Raw genomic sequence first — 24,162 nt, 5'->3', positions numbered from 1 at the left:
ACTGAGTGGAAATTCTCAGCCTTGCTCTTCTGCGCAACAATAACCCGGGGAAATACTTTTAATCCTCGACCACGCAAAACAATCAGAATTCAACCGACAAAAATCGTATTCCCACTTTCCAGATCATGCAATTATTTGTTATCCTGCACTAACCTTTTCCAAAATCAAGCAGACTCGAAACTCTATGCTAGAAATCAATTTATCCACAGAACAAAATCAGAAAAGCGTGGCTATAGGATATGGCTACTTAAGCGATGATAGAGGAATTATCTAGGACAAACTGCCCCGGTGCATGATATTTCACAGAAAATGGCCTCTTTATGCAAGTCAAGTGCATCGTTGAGGTGTTTATGATCAACTGTTATGGAACCTCCAAAACTCGTGTGTTCGTATTATGTGAACACATACATTCATTGTAAACACTTTCTCGTATCATATGTATCACATATGAGATTCCTAATATATATTTCCAACAAATGCCCTCTATTATTCTTTCTTGATAGTGAATTCTTGGATGAACTTTTATCGTTTTCTGTTTTCAATGGTGACGCGAATTTTATCTGTTAATATGTAAAACGTTGAGGTATTTACATACCATAAACATATAGGGAGGGTCTGTTCTATTTCCATTCTCACTAAGCAGACAAAAGTCAATTTCATTATATTGTCATTCCACAGCTTAAAAGTCACTCGGGTGATTATTTGACTGATTGTTTATTTCAATTTGCACTTTGTCCGTTGTGCAGTTTGGGTAACGAATCCAGGGAATAAATTATCACTTACTTTTAAGGTTCAAAGAAGGATCCCTGGCAAGTGAATGGAAGGTGTCAGGACCCTGACGCCGAGATGGTTTAGCTAAAGCGATAGACGTTTACAAATGATTCGAATCCAGTCGTAGACAAATCAACAGGACGACGGTCTATTAATTAATAAGCTCTTCTTATGTCACAAACAGCGATACAAAAAGAATTTTAACTCCTTCGCAGTATTGTATGTAGGATTTTACAAAACTGATAACGAAATCAAACGCATGTCTCGGCTGTTGGATCATGGTAACCGCACTGCAAGCCACTTAAAAGTGTCAGAATTAAATACCCACATTGTCAGAGATATGGTGGCGCTCGAATATCGATATTTCTTAAAGAGTAACGGCAATATCGATCGGGGATCGGGTTCTTTGTTAGATATGCAAGCGGGAAATGGAGATAGCAGAATTGTTGCTTTTAATACGCCTGAGTTGTTACAAATGGGGAAACACGACGACGAAAGGTTCTTGTAGGACAATGCTTTGAATGATTGGAATAAAACTCTTGTTTTACACTTTGAAGGATACGTGCATACAGAAATTATGTCTGCATTGGTACAGTGTCGTGGTCGCGCTTTATGGTTAGCTGTTCAACGCCCGCGTTTCTTCAGTCGCCTGCGCTCGCTACCGACCCTGGTTCGATGCAAATGTACAGCAGGAGAAATTACATGAAAAACCCAGTTAAAACACTTGCAGCGGAAGCCTTTTTGTGAAACCGCATTTCTTTAAATATGCGCTTTCATTTTAATCCTTGTTTTTACAGGTCCCTGTGCAGCGAATATCGCTGGAAACCTGGGCACTCCCGCCGGATTGGAAAGAAAATTAAACTGCGCACCTGACCTCAGTTCAGAGCAACCATTTTTTTTCCTTTCAACTGGGCAAGGTTTCTCCTGTCACTGCAGGGAAAGATAACGCAGGCAAAATCGTGGTTCGGCTGGTGTCCATCTAACTTTGCATACTAACCCTTCCAGTGTATTCGTTCCATACAATTAACGCCTAAAATATATACTGATCGTCACAAGACAGGTGCAGCGAATGTTCATCAGTCTTGTCTATTGGTTGACTTACAACAAGGCATTATAATGCATGCACGTCTTTAATTTTAAAATGTCTACGAGTTTAAGGTCGGTGTCACATTCCTGTCCTTGAATGTAGTCGGTTGTGGTTTCAGTTAGCGGGTTAACGCCGGAGTTCAAAGGCTTCGCTGTCCCCTCTCCACTCAATCATTTTCACATTCTAACCCTAGTTATCTCTTTGTATCTGGCATCTTGTCTCCGATTGCTTCAGTCTTCCCGTCTCTAACTATCTGCGAGGCTAGAGATCTAAACGAGAGAACTTCGGTCTTTCTGTGGGCCAGTTTTGCTGGGGTCATGCTGTATGTTAGGGCTGGCACCGCTGTGGAGGCGCTGCAGAGTCCGCATTTAAGTCACCGCCGTGTGAATCCAATCAGGATCTCCAGTTTTCCAGTGAATTGTGTTCAAGGCGCTGCCTCCTCTCAAATAGCTCAGCAGAGAGCAGAGACACGCACTCTACCGCCCAGCACCTGGACATACTGGTCCTAAGAAACACTGGACTTCTCCAAACACCTGATGGCAAACTACCATTAATTAGGTCGGCACCTTACTTTCCACACTCCTTGTTTCAGATGCTCGACGGTCTGTTCCGAGTATAGCATGACGGCTGAGATAGTACTGGATGATTTTGTGGTTATTTATCGTGCCTTTAGCTCTTATCTATTATATTTCTTATCTCTGAATTATCTTACTCCAGCCTGGCGTAACTAAGACATATTACTTACTGTTCGTTTTGGGGCAATCTGTATTGATGTGTGGTTTCTGTGATTTCTGACCAACTTATCTTTCGAAACCTCCGCGTTTTCGCTACTTTGGGAAATTTAATTACTTCCTAATTTGCAAATTACATGCTGGCACTGTCGAACCGCTTGGTTGTTACCGGGGATTCTAAGTTCGTTTTTGGTGTAGTCAGTGTATGAATGTTAGTTTTAAAATCGAAGTCTTCAAATAGCGTTGCGTTTGGGGGGGGGGGGGGGGGGGGAACGTCTTTATACGGCAGAGCCGAGGCGGCGGCATGTTTCGTCACACGCTTGTCTTGCGAACTCAGTTCGGCAGAAATGCTGAACCACTTCAACCTAAAATGTAAGGGGAGAGTTTGCGATGGCTTGGATTGGTATCGTATAAAAACCCATGCCCGTGAACCAGGTAGGTAAAAGGTAGATTCTATGAATACTTTGTCCATCTATTTCCTCTCTCTCCTTCGCACGCTCTGCCTGTCTGTCTGTCTCTCCCCCTTCCCTCTCACGCATTCTCCGTTTCCTTGATGGGGTGTTCACTTTTCACTGTTGAATTTTAAAGTCACTTCACTTTTTAATAGGTGAGGGCAAATTGTCAGTTTATAAGGAATCCATGTGCGCGGCCAGTTTTGTTCCGATTTCGACCGGCAGTGGTTGTTCACTGGGCCTATCGAAAGTACATATTTTATGGTCAGCGTTAGGACGTAATTTTTAGATCAATTGAATAACATGCACTCGGGATCTTTCGGCTGAACCACAAACAAGTGATCAACGGAGATAGGCCTCAGGTGACCTACAGCAGAGAACGGTTATCAATGATTCTTCAGACCTTCAACTATTTTATCAAATTGCATTGTAGTAAAAAAGAACACTCAGAATTTTTTTGTTGGGTTTGTTTTGCAAGATATCTTTAGATGTACGATACAATTGTCCCGTTTGACTGGGCGAAACAGACAGTAGGCTGGAGTTAATTTAATTAACAACGAACTGAAGAATGGTTGTCTTGCTGAGTACATTTCTTCCCCCCCCTCTCTCTCTCTCTCTCTCTGTCTGTCTCTCTCTCTCTCATTTAGCTTTTATATTTACAGTTCATTTGTTTGGGCCATTCTTCAGGACTGCACTTTGGCGTTTGGACTTCTCGGAACCTGGATGGACCCGAATGAACCCGACTGGTCAAAGCACCTCGCATCAAACGGCTTAAACTCGCCCCCTGATCAGCCTTACCTGAAGTTTGTGGGTCGACACCACAGTGGAGGAGAGGGCAGCTCGGGATCAGAAGAAGGCCTGAGGTTGGCGGAATCTTCGGTTCCCGTTCTGGACACTGACAGGAACCAGCTCCTTCAGCGGAGGCCAGTAGACGCTTGCATTCCTTTTGGGCATACTTCGCAAGAACTTGCCAACTTCATCACGGATCTGGATCAAACAGGCAAACTCTTTCTGCCCAGAGGAATAAAAAGGGAATTTGTCGCACATCCATCGATTGAAATGTACCAAGGTTTGCCTGTGGCTTCCGTGCAGTGTCCGAGTACCTTCCCACACGATGTTCCTAACAACTTCATGCACTCCAGCACAAGTTCTCCCGTCTATGTTCCTACCACCAGGGTTAGCTCCATGATCCAGACTATCCCCTATCTCCAAGGTAGCGGATCAAGCCAGCAGAGTCATCCCGTTACTAACCATTCGGTATGGACTCAGCCTGCCACGGAAAGCTCAACCTACAGCTCGAGCAGATCTCATGATATGGTTTCCAGCAGGTTCTCTTTCTCCCCCAGTCCCCCCATTTCAAACGGAGCTGTCCGAGATTCTGGCTACAGTAACGGTCTGAATGGCAGAGATCAGTACACTAGCCCTTTGGCCAGACCTCTTAACGGATCTTACCCCAGCCCTTATACTTCTTACGTTGGGCCCCAATTGGCTTCAGCTTGGACTGCAGCAGGGTCCTTTGAAAATCCAATGCTGCAGAGCTTGCAAAGCAGACCTACAAATATACCTGTGCGAGGACCCAATGGAGGTAAGTCACCCTCTGTTTTCTGAATATCCGCACGGGTTGTATTCCGACCGATATTCGTTCACTTATTTTCTCCTATTCCCTCACATATTCAATTCTGGTCTACACTGGTAGTTTCGTGTCAATGTGAAATTGGACGTTCTTTATAAAAATAATATTGACAGCGTTGTACTTTGGCACGCTGCTCGTGTTTATGAAATCGAGCTGTTTTTAGTGCAGATTTCCAGTCTCTCGTTTTGGTCGATTCTTCGATTTGGTCAGGAGTGTTTATCATCAAGGAATTTCTGTTCACCATTTAATAGCAGCAAGTGAAATTCTGTATGGGGCTTCTCTGTTCGTTACTACTTTAAGACTTGCTGGTGGTGTCCGATAGGCGAGGTTGAAGACGGACGCTCTTCAGTAGATAGGCATCATACAAGCAAACATGGCATCGTTTACAAAGCATGGTCAAAGATCACACCATTGGATCATAACCTGAACAAAATTTGAGATTAAAATTTTGAGATCAGTTCGTTTTATGAACATATCTTAGTTCAGAGAAAGACGTCTCACACAACAGCGCGTGAGAAATTTTGAAAACATCGGAGCTCATTCAAGCCAAAAATGTATAGCAAAATACCGTGTTTAAAGCTGCGGCTGCACTTAAATCAAAGGACGTGAGCGAATCATTTTGAAACGCACAATTGAGAAACCAGCGGTAATCAAATGAGTTGTCCACATAGTGGAATGAGAGCTGCGAAGCAGAATGTGACTTTCTGACCTTATTTAATTATTTTCTTTTGCTACATTCACACTTCACAGTTATTATATTCTGCTTCACAACTCATGCGAATATATTTGTCGCGGGAGACTGCGAATAAGTAACTTTATATGATACATACGCGGAAATGAAAGTCTGGAAACACCACATTAACATTGGTTTGCTATTTAAATCTGATTATTCCGATGATAATCACAATCTATTTTACTCAGCGCGGAACAATATTCGCGCATTTGGCGATCAGTACCTGTGCATAATCTCAAGGTTTTTATTCTCATTGATTCTCACTGTTGAGAAGGAGGCCGGTCGGCACATGGAGCTATGCCGTCTGGAGACATGCAGTCGTCTGCAGGCGCTGGAATCTCAAGCTAAACACAATCTGCTGGAGCAACTCGAGTCTCTCCGGCAGATTTTGTTATGCCGAGTTCATCGGCGTCCCAGTAGGTCCCATTCTCCCACTTATTTCTCTGAAACGTTCCACATCATCTCACATAATCATGTTAATCCTTGATTTTAATCGTGTCTGCGTCACATTCTGAAATTAACACCAAATTAGAAATGCAATAAATGAGGCAAGAGACTTGATTGCAATGATAGAAACAGAGAAGATAGGAGCAGGAGTAGGTCATTTGAGCCTGGAGTTGGAGTCCATACAACACACACACACGCTGGTTGATATCATGTTCCGGTGTTTAAAAAAATCTGTATGATTTTCTTGGGTTCCAAATTCAAAACAAGGCGGATTTAAAACGCACAAAACCATTCAGGTTTGCAAAAGTATTCTTAAAATTACTTAACTTTCAGACATGTCTGGCCAGATCGAACAGGGGCAAATAGTGAAATGAACTCCCGGGGGAGTAATTACGTCATCGACCTCTAACATTGGTAACATCAAGTACACATCAGGTTATCTGTTAATAGAACCAGGGCTTCTCTCCTATTTATGAACAAAATAACACGTTTTTATGAATGGAATCAAAATTAATTCCCTTTCTCCAAGTTCAAAGGCAGCGATAAAATGAAGAATTTGAAATAACCAAGTTAAAAAAAAAGTCTCCTCTGTTTTCATGTTTTCGGTAGCTTATTTGAACTGTTAATTTTTATCATATGTATTGAAGAGTAGAACAATAGGCCTTCATTTCCTTCACTCTCAGAACAAGTTACTAAAAGAAACAATGCCCTTTCTCTGCACCCTTCAACTGAAAAACTCTAATAATAGACCGATATCTACTATAAACCTCGCGTAAGGCTGGAGGAACGCAGCCGGTCTTTTCACCAAAGATATATTGCCGACCTATTGGGCTTAAGTCCTTCTTCAAGGATTAAGCAATTTTCATTTTTCTACTACTTTTTTTTTTAACTACAATCACTGAGTCTGCAAACTTTCATGTTTCACCTCCTCTAAACCTGGCCCTGAGAACATAATTTACTCTTCCGAGATTTAAAAAAAGTAGTAATGATGACATCGAAGCAACGTGCATCGAGGTAAGATATAAAAAAACCAGACAAACAACATTCAAAACCATGTCCATTTGAGAAAGTTAAAATCTAGTTTCAGGAGTAAGAATACTGGCATTTGAAATCATTGCTTGAAAAATGTGTGCGCTTTAATGAAAAAAAACGTTCCTATTTTCGTTTAATTTAACATTTAAATTGAAGTCATGATTTACTCTGTATTTAAGATGCAGTACATTTTAAAGCCAAGCCGTTCCAACTAATGTCAAAGTTAAAATCTTCCTCTTGGCGCAACTAATGCACTTCTTTCCAGAAAATTGTGAAAACAAAATACAAACTATTTTTTATATAAATGGATAGAACCGAACTGTTATCCTGGGGAATTGTTTTGGCATTTGCAATATTGACCACCCCCCCTCCCCGTCCCCCAGCTACGAGAACAGCGCGCTGCCTGTCACGAGTGATGCAAAAGGTTGTGAGCTATCTTTTCGGTATCCATGTTGTTGTTTTATGCCGTTCAGAGGAATGTGTCGGGTTCAGGCCAGTAACGAAATGAAAACACAACATTTGAGGTCAAACCGCAAATCCAAAAATAAAGTCTAGTTTCTTCCATGTGCATTAGTCATTGCATGTGCAATATGCATTCAGTGACATTAGTCATTCTTTACTGACCAGGTTTTAATGAATAAAATGATTTCAGAATTACAATGTCATTGGAGTTTGCAGTAATGAGTAATATTTAACAAAATTGTATTAAATTAGTATAAAAGTACAAGTAATAAAATTAATTAAAAGGTAAATTATCTTTATGGATCACATAGATATTCCTTGTGTTCCACAATGGTATTCAGCATTGAACCTTGAAGTGCCCAGGTTGTTCCCTGTTGGGAGTATTGGTATCTCTACTTTAGGATATGACCTATTCATTATAAAACACCATAAAAAAAGATTTAGGAGCAGAATTAGTCTATTTATTATGCACTGCCATTCCAACTATGGTATATTTTCCCTTTCTACTCCATTTTCCTGCCTTCTTCCCATTACTTTTGAAACCCTCACTTCTCTCAAGAACTTATCAACTTCCCCTTTAAATATTCCCAACCAATTCCACAGTCCCTCTGGCTGATGAAATTTCTCTCATCTCTGTTCTAAAAGAACATCTGAGGCTGTGCCTGGGCCTATAATCTCCCATTTCTGGAGACATTGTTCAAGTCCACTCTATTCAAGTCACTCAATATTAGGTAGATTTCATTGAAGCTCCCCTCATCCTTCTGAAATTCATGGCCCAGAACCAACAAATGCTCTTCTTAAATTAATCCACTCATTCCTGGATCATGTTAAAGATTGTGCTTTAGTGTCTCTTATTATATTGATAGAAGGTGTTATGACCAAGATTAGTTTAGACAAAATTTTTAGGGGAAACATTGCTGAATCATAGATTAGATGGGGTCACATAAGTCTCAGAAAAAAAAGAATCAAGCAAACTGCATATGATCCAAATGCATAACAATCTAAAATGTTGACTATAAATGACAATTAATACTTTAATAAGTTGCCTGTAATAATTAATTCTTAAATTCAAGCATGCATTTAACAAATTTTCAGTCCAGTTTGAGGCTAGACCAGGTTAAAACAAAAATCACACTTCTCTACCAATGTTTAACTCCAGGACATGAAGGCATTGATTTTTGGCTACTTTTACAATATTTCACATTTAATAATTTATAATGAACAGAATATTTCACAAGATCATTGAAGTTGTTTTTGCAATATGTTATGAACGATTTAGGATGGCTTTGTTTTAAGGAATTTCCAATAATGGGGAGTATTTTTTGGGTCAACTCTTGAAACAAAATAAGAAAAGGAGATCCGATTTAGTAAATTTCAACCCTGCAGAAAACTGGTTCATGAAGTTCAGAAGTGTTTCTTTTTGTAATGGAGTCAGAAGCTGTTTTCTCAGTGTTCGTAGAGTTGAGGGAATTCAATCCTATTTTCGTCCCCCAAATGTGATCAAATTGACCCCTCCATGATTTACCTTTTAATTATATCAAGAAATAATGTCATCTCTAAAATCTAAACACCATTCCAGAATTTCTTGTCGAATTGTTGAATGCCTGATAAATTATAAAAACATCCTTTCAGTGAAAGGAGATATTTCTGTTGTAGCTGGTTTTTGGCCTGGTATCTGAACTCTTTCTGCCATGTTTCAGAATTTGCAGTTTTCGGATTTTGCATTTAGCACACAGTCGTTTTTAATCCTCCCCGGTTTGCTGCACAAGGCCCAGACGGTGATTATCACCTTTCCATACAACCCCACACCATTTGGTAGTGGATCAGCTAATTTACTTGTTCAGTTTGGAGCCACATTGTTACACCTCTTCAGTTAGATATTAAAAGCGCATTGTTTAAATGTAGAAACGATTGCGCTAAACCAATTAACATTTAAAGAACCCGCAAAGTAAACTGTTAGACTGTGGAAACACATCAACGTGTTTGAAGACTGCGTTTATACAACAACTGCTGCGAATATATATAAGGATTAATCCTCTGCTTTGATGATTGTTGGAGTGATCAGTCTGGGAGACATTGTCTCGGCTAATTCTTTGTAGTGCAGATTTGCAGGTTACGTATAAATCCTCCCCAACATTTTTTTGTTGCAGCCGCTTAACACATCCCCATGTCCCCTCCGGTCATTTTCGAGAAAGAAATCAATGATCAAGATTTTGAAAGGGAAACTGTCAAGTCGTCTGAACATATCATAATTCTGAAATTAAAGACACTATCTTGTTGTAAGGGTCCCCCCCCCCCCACTAAAATAACATGATTTCGTTCATGAATCCCTCGAGGATTCTATCCATTTATCATCATTATTAGCTGGGACAATTATAGGAAGGTCCAGACGTCTTACTCGATGGCATTATGGTGCAATTGATTTATAGCCCGAAGCTGGAGGTCGAGCGTTCTTGTAAGGTCGTAGAAAAGCGCGGAGGGCGTGTGTTCCTTCACTTGGCGCTGGTTTCGCCTTCGAGCAGAGTTGGACCAAATGTTGGGGGGGGGGGGGGGGGAAGGGAAGGGTTGTTAATTCGTACGGTTTTAATTAATCGTTATAGAAGACATTCTACTGTTATTGTCACATTTACTGCACAAAAGTGTAGCCAGTTGCTGGAAATGCAGGGCAGACACGCCAGTATTTGGGATGGGCAAGGGGATTGTTGAGATATTTGCCTGGTTAAAATCATGTTTATACAATATATACAAAGATGAAAAACCGAAAGTGATGGCCGGGCGCGTAGCAGTTCCTTTTGCCGGAAACAGCGCATATTACAACACATTAACATTCACAGCCAATTATATTCTTCGAACAAAACCGAATAGACCGAGGGGTTCTATTTCAATATAAAAATCTATGGGGGCTGCTTCGGTCTCGGGCTTTTCCATAATAGAAAATTGCTGGACCAACTCTATGGGTCAGGTAGCATAAATCGAGAGAAACTTCATTTCAGATGATCACGTGCAGTAATTAATAATATGAGTTAAAAACATGTTAAAAAAAAACCCCAAAATACCGGAGAAGTACACAGGAAGTCAAACAGTGTCCTTCATGTAGCAAAGACGAAGATACACAACCGACGTTTCGGGCACATCTAGTTCCTGACAACTTGAAGAAAAAAGAAAATTCCTCAAACACAGAACAGGCTCATCTGTGGGAAGTGAAAGTTGTTTGAAGACCCTTGGTGTGGCCTGCTGAGACCTTCCAACATTTTCTGCTTTCTTGCCACCCCTCCTTCGGGAGTTTATCATGGGGTAGTTCTCACTTACATTTCTACCTTGACTAGAATTATAGAATGATATATTTCTCGAGGATACACATCCAAGTACACCAATTTTACTGAATCTTCAATTCACGAAGGAAAGTTAATACTGAGTTCAGACATTGAACGAAATGACTTCACGTTGTGACTTGTTATATAGAAAGGGCATTGATTAAGCCGTGTTTCTGTTCCGGTTAGAACCCTCAATCTTCACTGCAGTCTACAGGGTAATTAATAATGGAAGAACAAATCTGATCAAAATTAAAATAACAATAAGTCGATCCTTTTTGTTTAAAAGGATGTGCATAAAGCAAAGACAGAAAAGTTGGCCAGCCAGGCGGTGCCATTTATAGATTTAATTTCGACCCATCCAATTAACTCACAACCGAACAGTGGGAGGAAACCGGGACCCTCGGGAAACCCCGCGCCCGATCGCTGCCGCTGTAAAGGCTCACCATCCATCTGTTTGAGTTTAAACGCGTTGATATTTTGTTGCTGCTCGATAGATTTGTCGAGAGTTATATCATCTAGATGGCAAGCATTTTCTCGAAAGCTCAGGTTGGCGAAAATAGCAGCCAAGTGGTGGAGTCAGATCCTGCCCGGCTCTCACCGGAGAAAGCTCAGGGGGGGACACAGTTGGTGCTGTTTAGGTTGGAACAAGGTGTATAGCAGCAGTTAGGAAGAAAGTCAGATTTTGTAAAAAAAAAAGTTTATGCACGAAGTGTGGCCAATTAGGGAAATGGTAGATGGTTGAATATCTATAATAATTCCATCCGGCAACGCTTTCCTTTAAATTCCCATCAGTTCTTTTGTTGAAAGTAATCCATTTCGGGGGTAGTCACCTTTCCTGAAGTGAGCCAATTCAGACCAAAGCATATATTTTGAAGCGTTTGTCAATGAATCTAAGTTTATCCTAAACCAAGGCTATGTTTTTAGTGCCCGTGAACTCCGGGTTTTTTCTAACGGCCGAACCACTTCCTTAAAAAATGTTTTTGCCTTTTCTAGGAAAAGAATTTGAACAAATGTACTGACACAAAATGAACTCAAAGTTAGACATAAAATGATCTTTTGTTTTCAATCGGAGAATAAATACGAACAATGGGAGAACATTACAAATACTGAAAAACTAAAATTTAGAAAGCGTGTAATGGACAAACAATATAGCACATTACTCCAATTGTTGTGAAATATCGTTTTCACAGATGATTCAAAATGATTTCCTGTGATCAGTAGATACTGAAGTGGTTAGGAAAAACGGGGTTACTTTTCAAAGGCCTTTCAAGATCTACTGAAGGGATTTACCCTCATCAATAAGTGTAGACAATCGTTACAACCTCCAAAACATTCCAGGTTGTAGGTTACTTGGATGTAATTGGGGTTTCAATTACTTTTATGGATATTGTCTAGTTGGAATAATTTTCAGTTTTGGTAAAACTGTGCATTATTTCAATACATTTTATTTACTTTTGTTTTGTTCGTGGACGGCAGAGCTGCTGGAGGAGCTATCCGAAGCCCGCGAATGTGTCAATTGTGGCTCCATGTCCACTCCCCTATGGCGGCGCGACGGCACCGGCCATTACTTGTGCAACGCCTGTGGTTTGTATCATAAGATGAACGGACTCAGTCGACCTCTTATCAAACCTCAGAAGAGAATGGTAAGCGGTTTATGTAACCCCGCCAGTCCAATCCAGACACAGCAGGTACTACCTTTAAATATGAATAACTTGAATCTGCAAGGCAGCAATACTTCCAAGATTATGATGCAAAGGTTAAGCTTCTGTTAATTAGAAAACAAAGATTATTTAACTTTCTTTTCGCGTCTGTCATTCAATGCATCACTAGATTTATATTCATGCACTTAACCATTTTACATGTATTTTAAATACTGCCCTGTGATTGTGAATCATTAATTAGGACCGGACCAATGAAGGAATATTACATTACTTCCCAGAATTCATTTTTATACATGTCGGGTTTGGTATTAAAACATATTTTGGACACATAAATTAAAGTGCATTATGTTGTCAAGTATTTCACCTCCCTCAGTTAGTGCTTACTGTGACTTTATTAATGATGACCAACATTCAGTTTTGCTTACAAGTACTGAAGGAATATTATCTTTGGGAATGCATTTGAAGTTGGAAAAACATGGAAAACGAAAACAAAATCTTACTGGAAATGCACAACAACCCTTTAGTTATGGCAGAACCCTCCCTATTAGGCAAAAGAAACTTGTAACCAACTCCCCCAGAGGTGTTCTAATTCTAATATGAGTTGAACTGAGACCAGTAAAAGTTGTGTATTTCAATCCTTTAACTGACTAGGTTAACTTGTCTTAATCTAAGGCTCAAAAACTGTACTTGAAATTACATTAATTTATTTTTAATCTTCAAGCAGAAAATCTAAAATGAATGTAATTTTCACAGAGAGGAAATTAAATGGTTTATGCTCTTTTTTTTTGTCTTTCTTCCTGATGCCTGTGGCACCATGTGACAAAAATTTGTTAACATTTACATGTGATGTACCATACAGAGCAAATTATGGTGTCAGTCTATGGACCAAAGAAATAACTCATTGTAGATCCAAATCAAAGCAAGAAGTTTTTTTTACCTCACATCTAATTATTACATTTATTAAATCTATTTTCCATCTTGATTGATGATGTTAAACTCGTTAAAGAGCATTGATTGCTTTCCCTCATTACCAGTCTTTAACCAATTGGCTCGCCTCCTCCCCTTTTTAAAGGGCACCACACCAACTGCTGTGATGTCTTTTGCGAGAAAACGTTGAACATTTCCAGCTACTTAATTTAACAAGGCAAATGGTCCCTGTGGGGTGAGATAAAAGGTGGCAGGGAATATTCTTTTGCTTGCATTATTAAAGGATGACCGATAAAACAAAGAGATTAAGGCAATGCATATGGCGGTAGTGAATTGTGTTCACAATGAAATCGAGGTTTTGCAGCAAGAGTTCAGGTTATTTTTGCTCTCAGGCACTGCAAAAACAAGATGAAAATTTTAGATTTCTTAATCGACATGTCATGATCTGGAACAAAAGAACAAGTTGACAACTTTTTTAAAAAAAGAAACAAAAACTTAGAATGTTGAAATTTTGCCTACAATTAAACGTATACCCACCCCTTCTTTACAACTAAACTTTGAACTTCTGCCCCAGACTCTGTTAATATGGATTTTCCAGGTAATAATGCGCCTACAATGGTGCAATTCAGAAGTGGGTAGAGAGAAATGAAGGATGTGCTTGAGTTCAGAACTATTTAATAATTTACTACAATCTTTCATCAGCAAGTAAACATAAAAGAAACCCGACTCCTTTTGCAAGCTGTAAATGAACAAATTAATCTCCCTTCCTTATTTGAAAAGATGTGCTTATGTACATTTGTACACCAGTCTTTACAAGTGTTCACTGGGGATCAATTGGCAGTATTTTTTTCCATCTGAGTTACAAATTAATGGGTTTACTGTAAATTTCCTTCCAGAGAGGAAAAAAAACCCCTGTTAGACACTCCACTAGAGTGCAGCACTGTTGGAGATGCTGTCTTTTGCATTAAACCTAGGCCATATTTATTCTTCCAGGTAGATTGAATGAAAAAAAAGCATTATTTTGAATAAGAGCTAGTTAGATTTTTGGTGTTTTGACTAATTTGTATACTTCAATCAATATCACTGAGACATTATTTGCAATGTTCAATTTGGCTGACGTTAAAACAGTGAAACAGCAAAAAAACCTCATTGGAGCAAATCAATTTTTCTTTCAACACTCTTCATGTGATGCTACATAGTTTATAAATGCAAGTTCGCATTCCTAATTCTGAAGGGTGAGGTAAAAAACCCAATCCCAACATTTTCCAAATGAATTTCATTATCTCCAGGATGGTCATGCAAGCAGAAAATAATCAACACAGCGCTCAACTAAAACAAGGAATTAATTGATTATACTATCTACTTAACGTTGCTTAATCTTTGGATTTGTACCTTTCTAATATTCTTTCTATCTTCTGCAAATATTGCTCAGTAAAGTGCAATCATATTTGAATTTCTTTCTTATATGTTCCCTGCAAAGGCTATTTTGATGCTGCATGTTTTTTTTAACTGTCACCCCATGTCAAGACGGGGAAATTCATTGTATGTAATACCTACATCCTATAAAAACAAATGTTTAATCTCTTCTGTAGCATATAATGTGGGTTTAGTTTTTTTTATTTATAATTGCTGTGCTTTTGCTTGGGTGTTGTCTTCAATCAAAGGGAAATTGTCAAGAGTAGTGTCTAGGATCATTAAATTAGACTACTGTTACTCAGTAACCTGGCAACATATCTTAGGCGAGTTTCTGCAGAAACTGGAAGTCAGTCTATTGCATTGAGATGACACTGAGGCCATGGATTAAATGGAGAGGTAAAATAAAGGTGTAAGGTTTATTAGCACTCATTCAGTGATCTGCATTTTGATCATGAGTACTTTGGCCAATCTCTTTTCACTGGACTGTCTACCAGAAATAGATTTATGCCTCTTTGCTCGTTAACTTTGCAAAGCAGATAGAAAATATTTGATATTATTTTTGCAGTTCAAACCATTCCAACATCAAAGAATATCAGCAAATTTTTTTTTTATTTAATTTTTTATTTTTCACACCATAAATCACATTAGCCATGATATACACTTTTTGTGTTTTTAAACACAATGAAAACATTTCATAGGCTTATGAATTTTGGCCTACAGCTTAACTGGAGATAGATAGTTTTCCAAACTATTCAGATTGTATTATTTTTGCACTGCAAATTATGTGAAAATGTGAATTAATAAACTAAGCCATTGCAATGAAAGGAAATCTAGGTGCTTTATCAAGTTGTATTGCCTTTTATGACAAGTTGAGGAATGAGAAAACAAGAAAAACAACTTGCATGGATTGCAATGAAAATTAATTACTCTGAAAGAAACAAATTATTAACATAACAATAGAAAGACACAGAAAGTTAAAATTGACAAAGAATTAAAACATTTAAAATTTCTATGAACAACTTTTGGGAGTAAACATTTTTTAAATGTTCCCTTCTTTGGCCGTCAAGTTGTGTAGCGTAATCATGTCATTTAAACAGGGTCTTCAAAGACACAAATCATCATCCCCAAAGATTGCAATGAAGGGACAGAGATCTAGCTAAGAATTTATTTTTCACAAGATCAATTGTAGAATTATGCATCTTGTCCAGCAATTTGTGAGAAAAATAAAACACACAGTTAAGTTAATAACCTTGCCTGATATTGCAAAGATTTTTAAGCACCAATATCGATTTATGACATAAAATAGATTTTTTTTAACAGGTCTTGGGTCACTTAAAAAATTGTGGAATCAAAGAAAGCCTTTGACATCTTGATCTTCATAAATCAAAGTATTGAATACAGGAGTTGGGATGTTATGGTGAGGTTGGGTAAGATATTGGTGAGGACAAATTTGGAATATTGTGTGCAGTTCTGGCTGCCTAATGACAGGAAGGATATCAGTAAGATTGAAAGAGGGCAGGGAGGATTTACTAGGATGTTGTTGGGTCTTCAGGAGATGAGTTACAGGTTAGGACTTTATTCCTTGGAGCGAAGAAGAATGAGGGGAGATTTGATACATAAAATTATGAGGGGTATAGACAGAGTAAATGTGAGTAGGCTCTTTCCCTAGATTAGGAAAGGTAAATATGAGAGGTCATGAGTTTAGGATGAAAGGGGAAATGTTTAGGGGGAACTTCTTCACTCAGAGAGTGTGAAACAAACGGCCATCTGATGTGGAAAATGAGGGCTCAATCTTAAGTTTTAAGAATAAATTGGTTAGATACATGGATGGGACAGTTCTGGAGGGTTATGGACTGGATGCTGATCAATGGGATGTAGTGTTCTATGGTTTAATGGCATTTTCACAATGAAGTTAACCTTCACTTCGATTGGTTGAGTTTTATTGTATCCAATGCAATATTCTGGCATAGGGTATGGATAACCTTGGGTCCTTTGCATTTTCAGTCAAGCCTAAAATTGAACCATTTCAGTTATAATGTAGGTTTTATGTGGCTACAGTGCTGAAGCAATGAAACTGGTCTATAATCCATTCAAAAAATCATTGATTGTAATTGGTGAAATATATATATCTCTCTAATGGAAGGTAAACTTTGATAACACTCCAAAGAACAAAACGGTGCTTCCTTTATATTTTTGCTTTAGGGGTTTCCTCATTGTGAAACGGAACCCCAATCCAGTTACAAATATGGTACCATTTTCAAAATGTTGTCCAGTTTACTAGTTCTCCTACGCAGTATTAGTAATCCACAATTTACTGCAAAGACGGTAAAAGTGAAACTGAAATAAAATAATAATGAGTCATTGGGCTATTGCTGAATTTTTAGTTACATTTTACTTCTAGTTAATTGAATGGAAACAAATTCCACGTGTAGTATGTTGTCAACCACAATGCGGATTAAAAGCTTTATAAATATATCTACCAGTATTGCCTACAGACTTAGCTTTGTTCTGGTCATGATCAATACTTAGAAATGTTTGCATCAGCCTAATTATTATTGTTGTCCCTCATTCAAAAGTTACATAAAATGTGTAAATATTAAAGAATGTGATTGCATTACTAAAATGTCAATGTCAAGTATGGTAAATCATCCATACTAGCCTTTGTTAGAATAGACTAGAATTTAATAGGACAGACATTGTGCTACAGATCCATAAGGTCCCTGCAGGACTGCATCTGGAGTAATATAATCATTCCAATCACAGCACCCAAGAGAGAATCAATTAATCTTGATGTTGGTGGCAGTGTAGATTTGCTGGAAAAATCCCTGTATTTTCATTATATCATGGCGAGAAATTTCACAAAATAAGGTTCTATTCTCTGGAACATCCTTAGTTATTTGATTGACATATTCGGGATATAATTAACTGAGGATTGCAGGTTTGGGGATCATGGTTGAAACATGAAAGCCAATTCTAGGAGGGGCATTCCTGCATTCCAGTTTTGGTAGGTTTGGATTGTTCTTCGATAGGAGCCAGAGGGTTGTTGGCGGAAGGATGCTTACTGATTAGAAGTGTGACCACTGATGTGCCACATGCTGTTGAGAAATATATTAGCATCTTTATATGAATGCAGATGACATGAAAATGAAGATGCTGTGGATAGTGAGGAAGGCTATCTCAGCATACAGCAGGATATAGATTAATTAGAAAGCTAGGCTGAATGTTGGCAAATGGAAATTAAAACTAAGTGTGAGGTTATGCATTTTGGGAAGTTGAGTTAGGGTAACATATATAGAGTAAATGAAGGGTATTAAGGAATCATTTTGGAAAGAGAGGCCTTTGGATTGGTTCCCTGAAAGTGGCAATATAGGTAGATGAAGTGGTGAAGAAGGCATAGAATATAAGAGTTGGGATGTTATGTTGCACCTTTACAAAACTCTGGTAAGGTCCCTTTAGAGTGTTGCAGACAGCTCCAGTTGCCACACTATAGAGAATGTAAAGGAGTTTCACCAGGATGTTGTTTGGATTGGAGGATCATGGGAAGAGACTGCCAGTGCAGGTGATGGAATTAGTAGATCCAATGACTTTGCGTAAAAGGCATTTAGACAGCAATTTAAGTAAGCAAGGCACAGCAGGATAGTCTTAGTTTGGGCAAAATGGATTGGCATAGAGGGGCAAAATTGCTGACGGACTGTCAAAGTGGTGGGTAAAAGGGCCCATTTCTTTGCTGCACTATTTGATCATTCATGAATCTGTATTGAATTTGATGATAGGATGATTGTTAATTTTAAATTTGAGATTGAGAAACCTCCGTTAACCCAATATATTGAGGAATAGAGGATATATTTGGAGTTGGATCACAGGCCAGTCTCAGGCTCATTGATTGAAAAAAACAGGCTCGAAGTGCTCAGTGGACCCTTAATGTTCCTGTAATTTTTAAAAGTGCAAGGTTATGGTATTAACTCTAAGAAATATTTGCAATAATTACAATTGCAACTGTGTTTCATTTGTGCAACAGCTGTATAATAGTTTGGTTATTTGTTGTTATTACCTTCCAGTCCTCAACCAGACGGATTGGGCTGGCTTGTGCCAACTGTCACACATCTACCACGACTTTATGGCGCAGGAACGCAGAAGGCGAACCCGTCTGCAATGCTTGTGGGCTTTACATGAAACTTCACGGGGTATGTTATTTTCTTCTATCAATGACCAATTGGATAACAAGAGTTTTCAACATTGGGATACATCATGAAACTAGTTTCAGATAGAATTAACTGACATACAAACTTTGTAATTACTGCATTTCATCTGTTCTGGAAAGAAAAAAATGACCTAATGTTGTTTTGATTATATGTTTGCATACAAACAGTATCAAGGGAAAAATCATTCTTGGCTTTGACTCTTGTTCAAATGGGTATGCTTCAGAGAATATTTATTTGTAACTACACTGCAAAATTGATTCCAAATATTCTAGTGAACTGTGGAATGCAGGGATTTTACTGTCAAAAGGTTACATAATCATTTAAAAATAAAATATTTTTAAATGCACCAAAAATGAAAATATTTGTCTAAAATACTTGAATTTGTTCCACAATCAGTTTTTGTTTTAAAACCTACTTTTTTTCATATGCAAAGGTTCCAAGGCCTCTGGCAATGAAGAAAGAAGGAATCCAGACCAGAAAAAGAAAGCCTAAAAATTTAAACAAGTCCAAGAGCACTTCGAGTGAGTCTAGGATTATTAATTGACATAATCTTTACAATATATATCATATCCACCTTTAACAAGATACCTCATTGGCTCAAATAATATTTTGCAGGTACAAGCAATACAGTCACCATGACTCCATCTTCCTCATCGTCATCTAGGTCCAATCAGGAGGAGATACCAAGAGTGAAAAGCTGCTCACCCTCTGACCAACAGACCACAGTCGCAACTTCAGGGGTAGGCTTTCATAACAGACCTTTCTGATTTGCCATTTGTCTAATTAAAAACAAACACCATTTACAGAAATTTTGCATAGCAAGAAATTGTCAGTCATAAAAGCAAATAAATAGATTTCTCGGATTCTATGTCTGGAGATACAGATTTGAAATCGATGGTCATTATTTGTTTCACTCGGACTGCTCAAAATTGAGAGATCAAAACCCCACAAAATGAGGTTGATGAAATCAGTAAGCAAGTGGAAAATAACAAAATACATTTAATTTTAGTATCTTGTTAAGTAAATCAACAATGAACAGTTTCAATGCCTGTAAGGTAAATTTAATGAATATATGCTTTATATGTAATTTTCAACACAGATGCCAGATGTATGATCCAATAGTTCCATGCTGGTGTTTAGTCTATATGCAAAATCCTCCCTTCAATTAAATATCTTATTCCTTTGCATGACCAATCAATGCCAAACTGCATTCAGGAAAACAATAGAATAATTGATTATAATGCCAATTTTTTTCTGGACCTTATATAAATTGAAGTACAGTATATCATTCTGAGAGTTTAGTCCATAGTTTTGGCTATGGCCCCCTTCCCTGTGAAGCAGTCAAGTTTAGTTGATTTCTTTTGTACTTCTTTCCTATGAACTACATTAAAAAAACATAATTATTTTTATATTTCCCTCCTTGCCCCCCCCCCACATAAATGTGCTGTGTTTACCCCAGGGGGAAGGGGTGGTTCGTGTACCCCCATTGAGAATGACTGGTAGTTTATTCTGATTCCAAAAGAGTGACTGGTTCTTATAGTTTGGATATGAAAATCAAAAGAGATTAAAGACAATTTTTTTTTGATAGTCAGCTGGTTGCTGTGATTGGAAGCTGATAATCTTTATGCACATGATTCAATGGATGGCTTCCTTCCCTGAAATGGCCTTTTGATTCCTTAAACTGGGAAGGTTAGGAAACCATCTTTAAAGGAAATCAGGTGGTTTTATTACATGATTGAACAGTTTATCAGACACTAAGGATATATTTGATTTTTTTTTAAGGTATGTACTTAGAGAGAAAGCAGTTCAGTTGTATAGTTCCATCACCCATTTTCTATGTATGGCTTCTTGAACTAGTTCATGAACAGCCAATTTACTGCTTAGCCAATGTGAAATGGCACCTTGTCCTTAAGGGTTGAGTGTGAAAGCCTTTAATCATCATGCAGATGTCATCATACCGGGGATAGACCACCTAGGAGGGTTGTATCATCCCCAGGATCATCTGATGCCAGCGTGCCAATTAGCCCAGTGTGAAAGGGACATGGACTGTCCAGGGTCAAAGTAATGACACCATAATGATGTTTTTCCAAGTGAATGTGAAGAAAACAAAAGATTAAAAAGAAGATATAAAGTTTGCCAACCTATATAAACCTTTATAAATTTCTAAAGGACCATGGGAAAGTCACAGTGGGAGAGAGAGAGAGTGAGAGAGAACGATGGCTGGCCTGTCCTCCCAGAATTCCATGCAGTAGAGAAACCAAGTGCTCCATGCATAAAATCCTTTCTCTGCCGCACAGAATTTTGGGAGGGAAGGTCCGCCATCGCTCTTTCCCATGTTCTTTATAAATTTTCCGGTATTGCTGCTCCAACTTTTCCTGCAGTCCTTTATAAATGTATAAAGGTTTATATAGGTCGGCACAACATCGGGTTGAAGGGCTCATACTGTGCTGTACATAATGCTTAATTACGTTATAATTAGGCATGATTCATTTTGTTTAAATACAAGATCATACATAATACATTGATCAGGATTTAGGGAAGGTCCACCATCACTCGATGTGTCACTCAGACATCATCGGTGAAGGATAGACTCCCCTATCCTGGGGAATGGCTTATGATGAGTGTGAAAGGATGCAGAAATCTGTTAACATTTCACTAACCATATAACCATTTACGGAGCGGAAACAGGCCATGTTGTCCTTTCAAGTCCGCACCAGTTCACTGATTTTGTGCGCCCTCTTCAGGCATTGGTCCCAGTAGATCTTCATTCAATAACGATGGGCATGTGTGAACCTTAAGGTCGGCTCACGAGCTTAACGGCAAAAACGTCTTATTTAATCGGTTCACTGAACGTCCAATTTACTGATTAGCCAGGGTGAAAAGGGCTTGTTTGCTATTGGTAAGGTGAATTTTCATCTCAGGTGAACCGAGGATTTTTTTTTGTGCTTAAGTTCTCCATTGGAAATTAGGTAATTGACAAATCTTTAATTTTAGGTGCACTTGCTCATTGAAATTAAATTCGTTTGAGCAGTCTTTCACCTTGCTAATCAACTTTATGTTTATTTGAAGCCAATTGGACATTTGGTTATGAGGCAATAGTACAGTGTGTTACTCAGAACAGATGCATTTTAATACAATCTCTAATCTTTGTTGTCTGGCCACTCTCACCAATGTCAGAGCAAGGCAAAGCAGCAGCCCAGGGTATGGTGCACTTTATGTTTGTAGTTCAAGAATAGGGCTATGAGGGATCAAGCCATTGCATCTGAAACTGGTATTCCTGTCAGATACCAGTAGTTGGGGGGGGGGGGGGCATTATAATTCTAATTGACTCACTATCTCTTCCGTTTGCATATATTTAAAAATTTTTGTCAAATTAATATTGAAAAAAATATCATGTTGTAAAAATGGCACATAATCCTAGTCTTTACAAGTTTTGATTGAAGGGAGTACTTGCCAGACTTTCTTTGACTCTTTTCTGACTTCTGTTTTGCAGGACTATCAACCATTCCAGCAAGCAATGTGGACAGATGAGGAACAGCTCCATGGAGTCAGATAACAGCACATCTCTGAGCATAATTCCCGCCCTATCTCCAAGGAAAGGCACGTCCTCCAGCAGCTAGTAAAGCTGCCTGTTTATTTTGAATCCATTTAGTATTATTTAACAAAAAAAGCTGTAATGAGTACTTGCAGAATACAAATGGACCAGATGCCAAAACTGATGTGAAGATGCAACTGAGGAACATTCAGTACTTTAGTCAAGAGTAATCTGACATAACGTCACTTTCATTGATGTGCCTGATGGAAACAAATTATGTTTGAAATAACACACTGGCAATGCAGGTTTGTTAATGCAATGTGAACACTGGAAGTTCCCAATGTAGTAATTGTTTAATAAACAGGGTAAAAAGTGGATGCATTCTTCCAAATAATGAAAACTTCTTTGTACAAAACAAAATGCAATTAGCATTGCAGCAATCAGTGTTAAATCAAAATGGTTCAAAATTAAACAACCTTCTTGTAATGAATGTAAACCTTGTAAGTTAATGGTACTTAATATAATTTAAAGACAATACAAAGACAGTATCTGTATCAGGATACTGGATTCATTTTCTGTCTTTTAAGAATCATCCTTGTAGTCTTTTTGGTAGTTTGGGAAAAGAAACCTTATGTTAAGAACAAATTTCCTCTCAGGTAAATTCGATGTTGTATTACCTTTTGTAAGTTTTGTAAAAAATAAACACATCAATATCGCCTGTCTATAGGTTAAATATATGCAAGACAAAATGAAATGCAAACTTTACTACCTATGTGATGAAGTGTAAATACTTTACTGAAACAATTGTCTTGAGATTGTAGGCTTTGATAATGCAGTGTATAAAAAGACAAACTGGTTTTTAGGCCAGTCCATGTATTTTTATTGTCATTGCTTGTATTGTATTTGTTCTTTGAAAACAGATTAAAAGGTGACTTTTTGAAAATATTACTAGTCTCCTACCTTATACTTAATTGGAGCTTTCAGGAAAATATAAAATTCTCTTTACAGATTTCTAATTCAGGCTTTTAGGAACAAAAATATTCTTTTTTTTTTTTAACTTCCCAGCTTTATTTTTTTGGAGTAACCAAAGGAAATCCATGCAGTCACAAGGAGAATGAGCAAACTCGACACAGACTTCTGTAATCAGGACTCAACCCTTATCTCTGGTGCTGTGAGGCAATGGCTCTTCTAGCTGGGCCACTGGTTTGGAAACATTTCTCCATATTAGCATCATTCATTTCCAGCTCATTATTTTCTCATTACATTTTTTTTTTTTTTTTTAATAATTTTTTATTTTTCACACCATAAATCACAATAGCCATGATATACACTTTTTCTTTTCCACCCATTTACAGTGACTTTTTCTCCCTCCCCCCTCCCTCCTCCCAAGCCACCCCCCCACCCCCCCCCCTCTCATCCATTTTAGGTATACAATCTAGGTTGCATTAATTCAGTTAGACAATGTTGTCATTCAACAAAAATACACCAGAAATTCTACTGAGTCCATTCTTTTCTTTTCTTCTCCTTCCATCAACTTAGGTAATGTTTGTTCCCGGTAGGTTTTCGCTATTGTATTTAATGTAAGGCTCCCATACTTGTTCGAATATTTCAATATTATTTCTTAAACTATATGTTATTTTTTCTACTGGAATACATTTATTCATTTCTATATACCATTGTTGTATTTTCAAATTATCTTCCAATTTCCAGGTTGACATAATACATTTTTTTGCTACAGCTAGGGCTATCTTGAAAAAAA

At 38.1% G+C, this 24,162-nt stretch overlaps 1 protein-coding gene and 1 long non-coding RNA gene across 9 annotated transcripts in view; one reads left to right on the top strand and one right to left on the bottom strand.

Moving 5' to 3' along the window:
• Positions 1 to 2,484, bottom strand: part of LOC138755322 (uncharacterized) — an 82,058-nt gene extending 79,574 nt beyond the window's left edge. For 2 of the 3 annotated variants that reach the window (XR_011352190.1, XR_011352192.1), the window contains exon 1: positions 784 to 2,483. This is a non-coding gene — a long non-coding RNA (uncharacterized lncRNA). Of the gene's footprint in view, positions 1 to 783 lie in introns of all 3 variants that reach the window. The other variant, XR_011352189.1, reaches the window with a different exon arrangement.
• On the top strand, positions 2,278 to 23,348 carry LOC138755321 (GATA-binding factor 6-B-like). Of its 6 annotated transcripts, none has more exons than XM_069921099.1 (7): positions 2,278 to 2,416; positions 3,729 to 4,626; positions 12,139 to 12,350; positions 18,725 to 18,850; positions 19,302 to 19,389; positions 19,484 to 19,608; positions 22,362 to 23,348. In XM_069921099.1, exons 2-7 carry the CDS (start codon positions 3,765 to 3,767, stop codon positions 22,422 to 22,424), a joined length of 1,476 nt encoding a protein of 491 aa, XP_069777200.1. In that variant the 5' UTR covers positions 2,278 to 2,416; positions 3,729 to 3,764; the 3' UTR covers positions 22,425 to 23,348. The 6 variants fall into 6 exon arrangements, with proteins under 6 accessions (XP_069777200.1, XP_069777202.1, XP_069777197.1 ...); XM_069921101.1 differs by having other exon boundaries at positions 3,704 to 4,626; XM_069921096.1 differs by lacking the exon at positions 2,278 to 2,416 and adding an exon at positions 2,917 to 3,024.
• Positions 23,349 to 24,162: the final 814 nt, after the last annotated feature.

Source organism: Narcine bancroftii, chromosome 2 (assembly GCF_036971445.1).
Source record: "Narcine bancroftii isolate sNarBan1 chromosome 2, sNarBan1.hap1, whole genome shotgun sequence".
Lineage (NCBI taxonomy): Eukaryota > Metazoa > Chordata > Chondrichthyes > Torpediniformes > Narcinidae > Narcine > Narcine bancroftii.
The sequence above is the reverse complement of the archived record's forward strand: the minus strand, read 5'-3'. Positions and strand labels throughout refer to the sequence as shown.

Excerpts from the sequence above, each read along its gene's own strand:
- LOC138755321 (XM_069921095.1), top strand. The coding sequence starts at position 3,010 with ATGCCCGTGAACCAGGTAGGTAAAAG. Across the intron at positions 3,036-3,703 it reads GTGAACCAGGTAGGTAAAAG|TTCATTTGTTTGGGCCATTC; the intron begins GTAGATTCTATG and ends TTATATTTACAG. Across the intron at positions 18,851-19,301 it reads TTTACATGAAACTTCACGGG|GTTCCAAGGCCTCTGGCAAT; the intron begins GTATGTTATTTT and ends TCATATGCAAAG.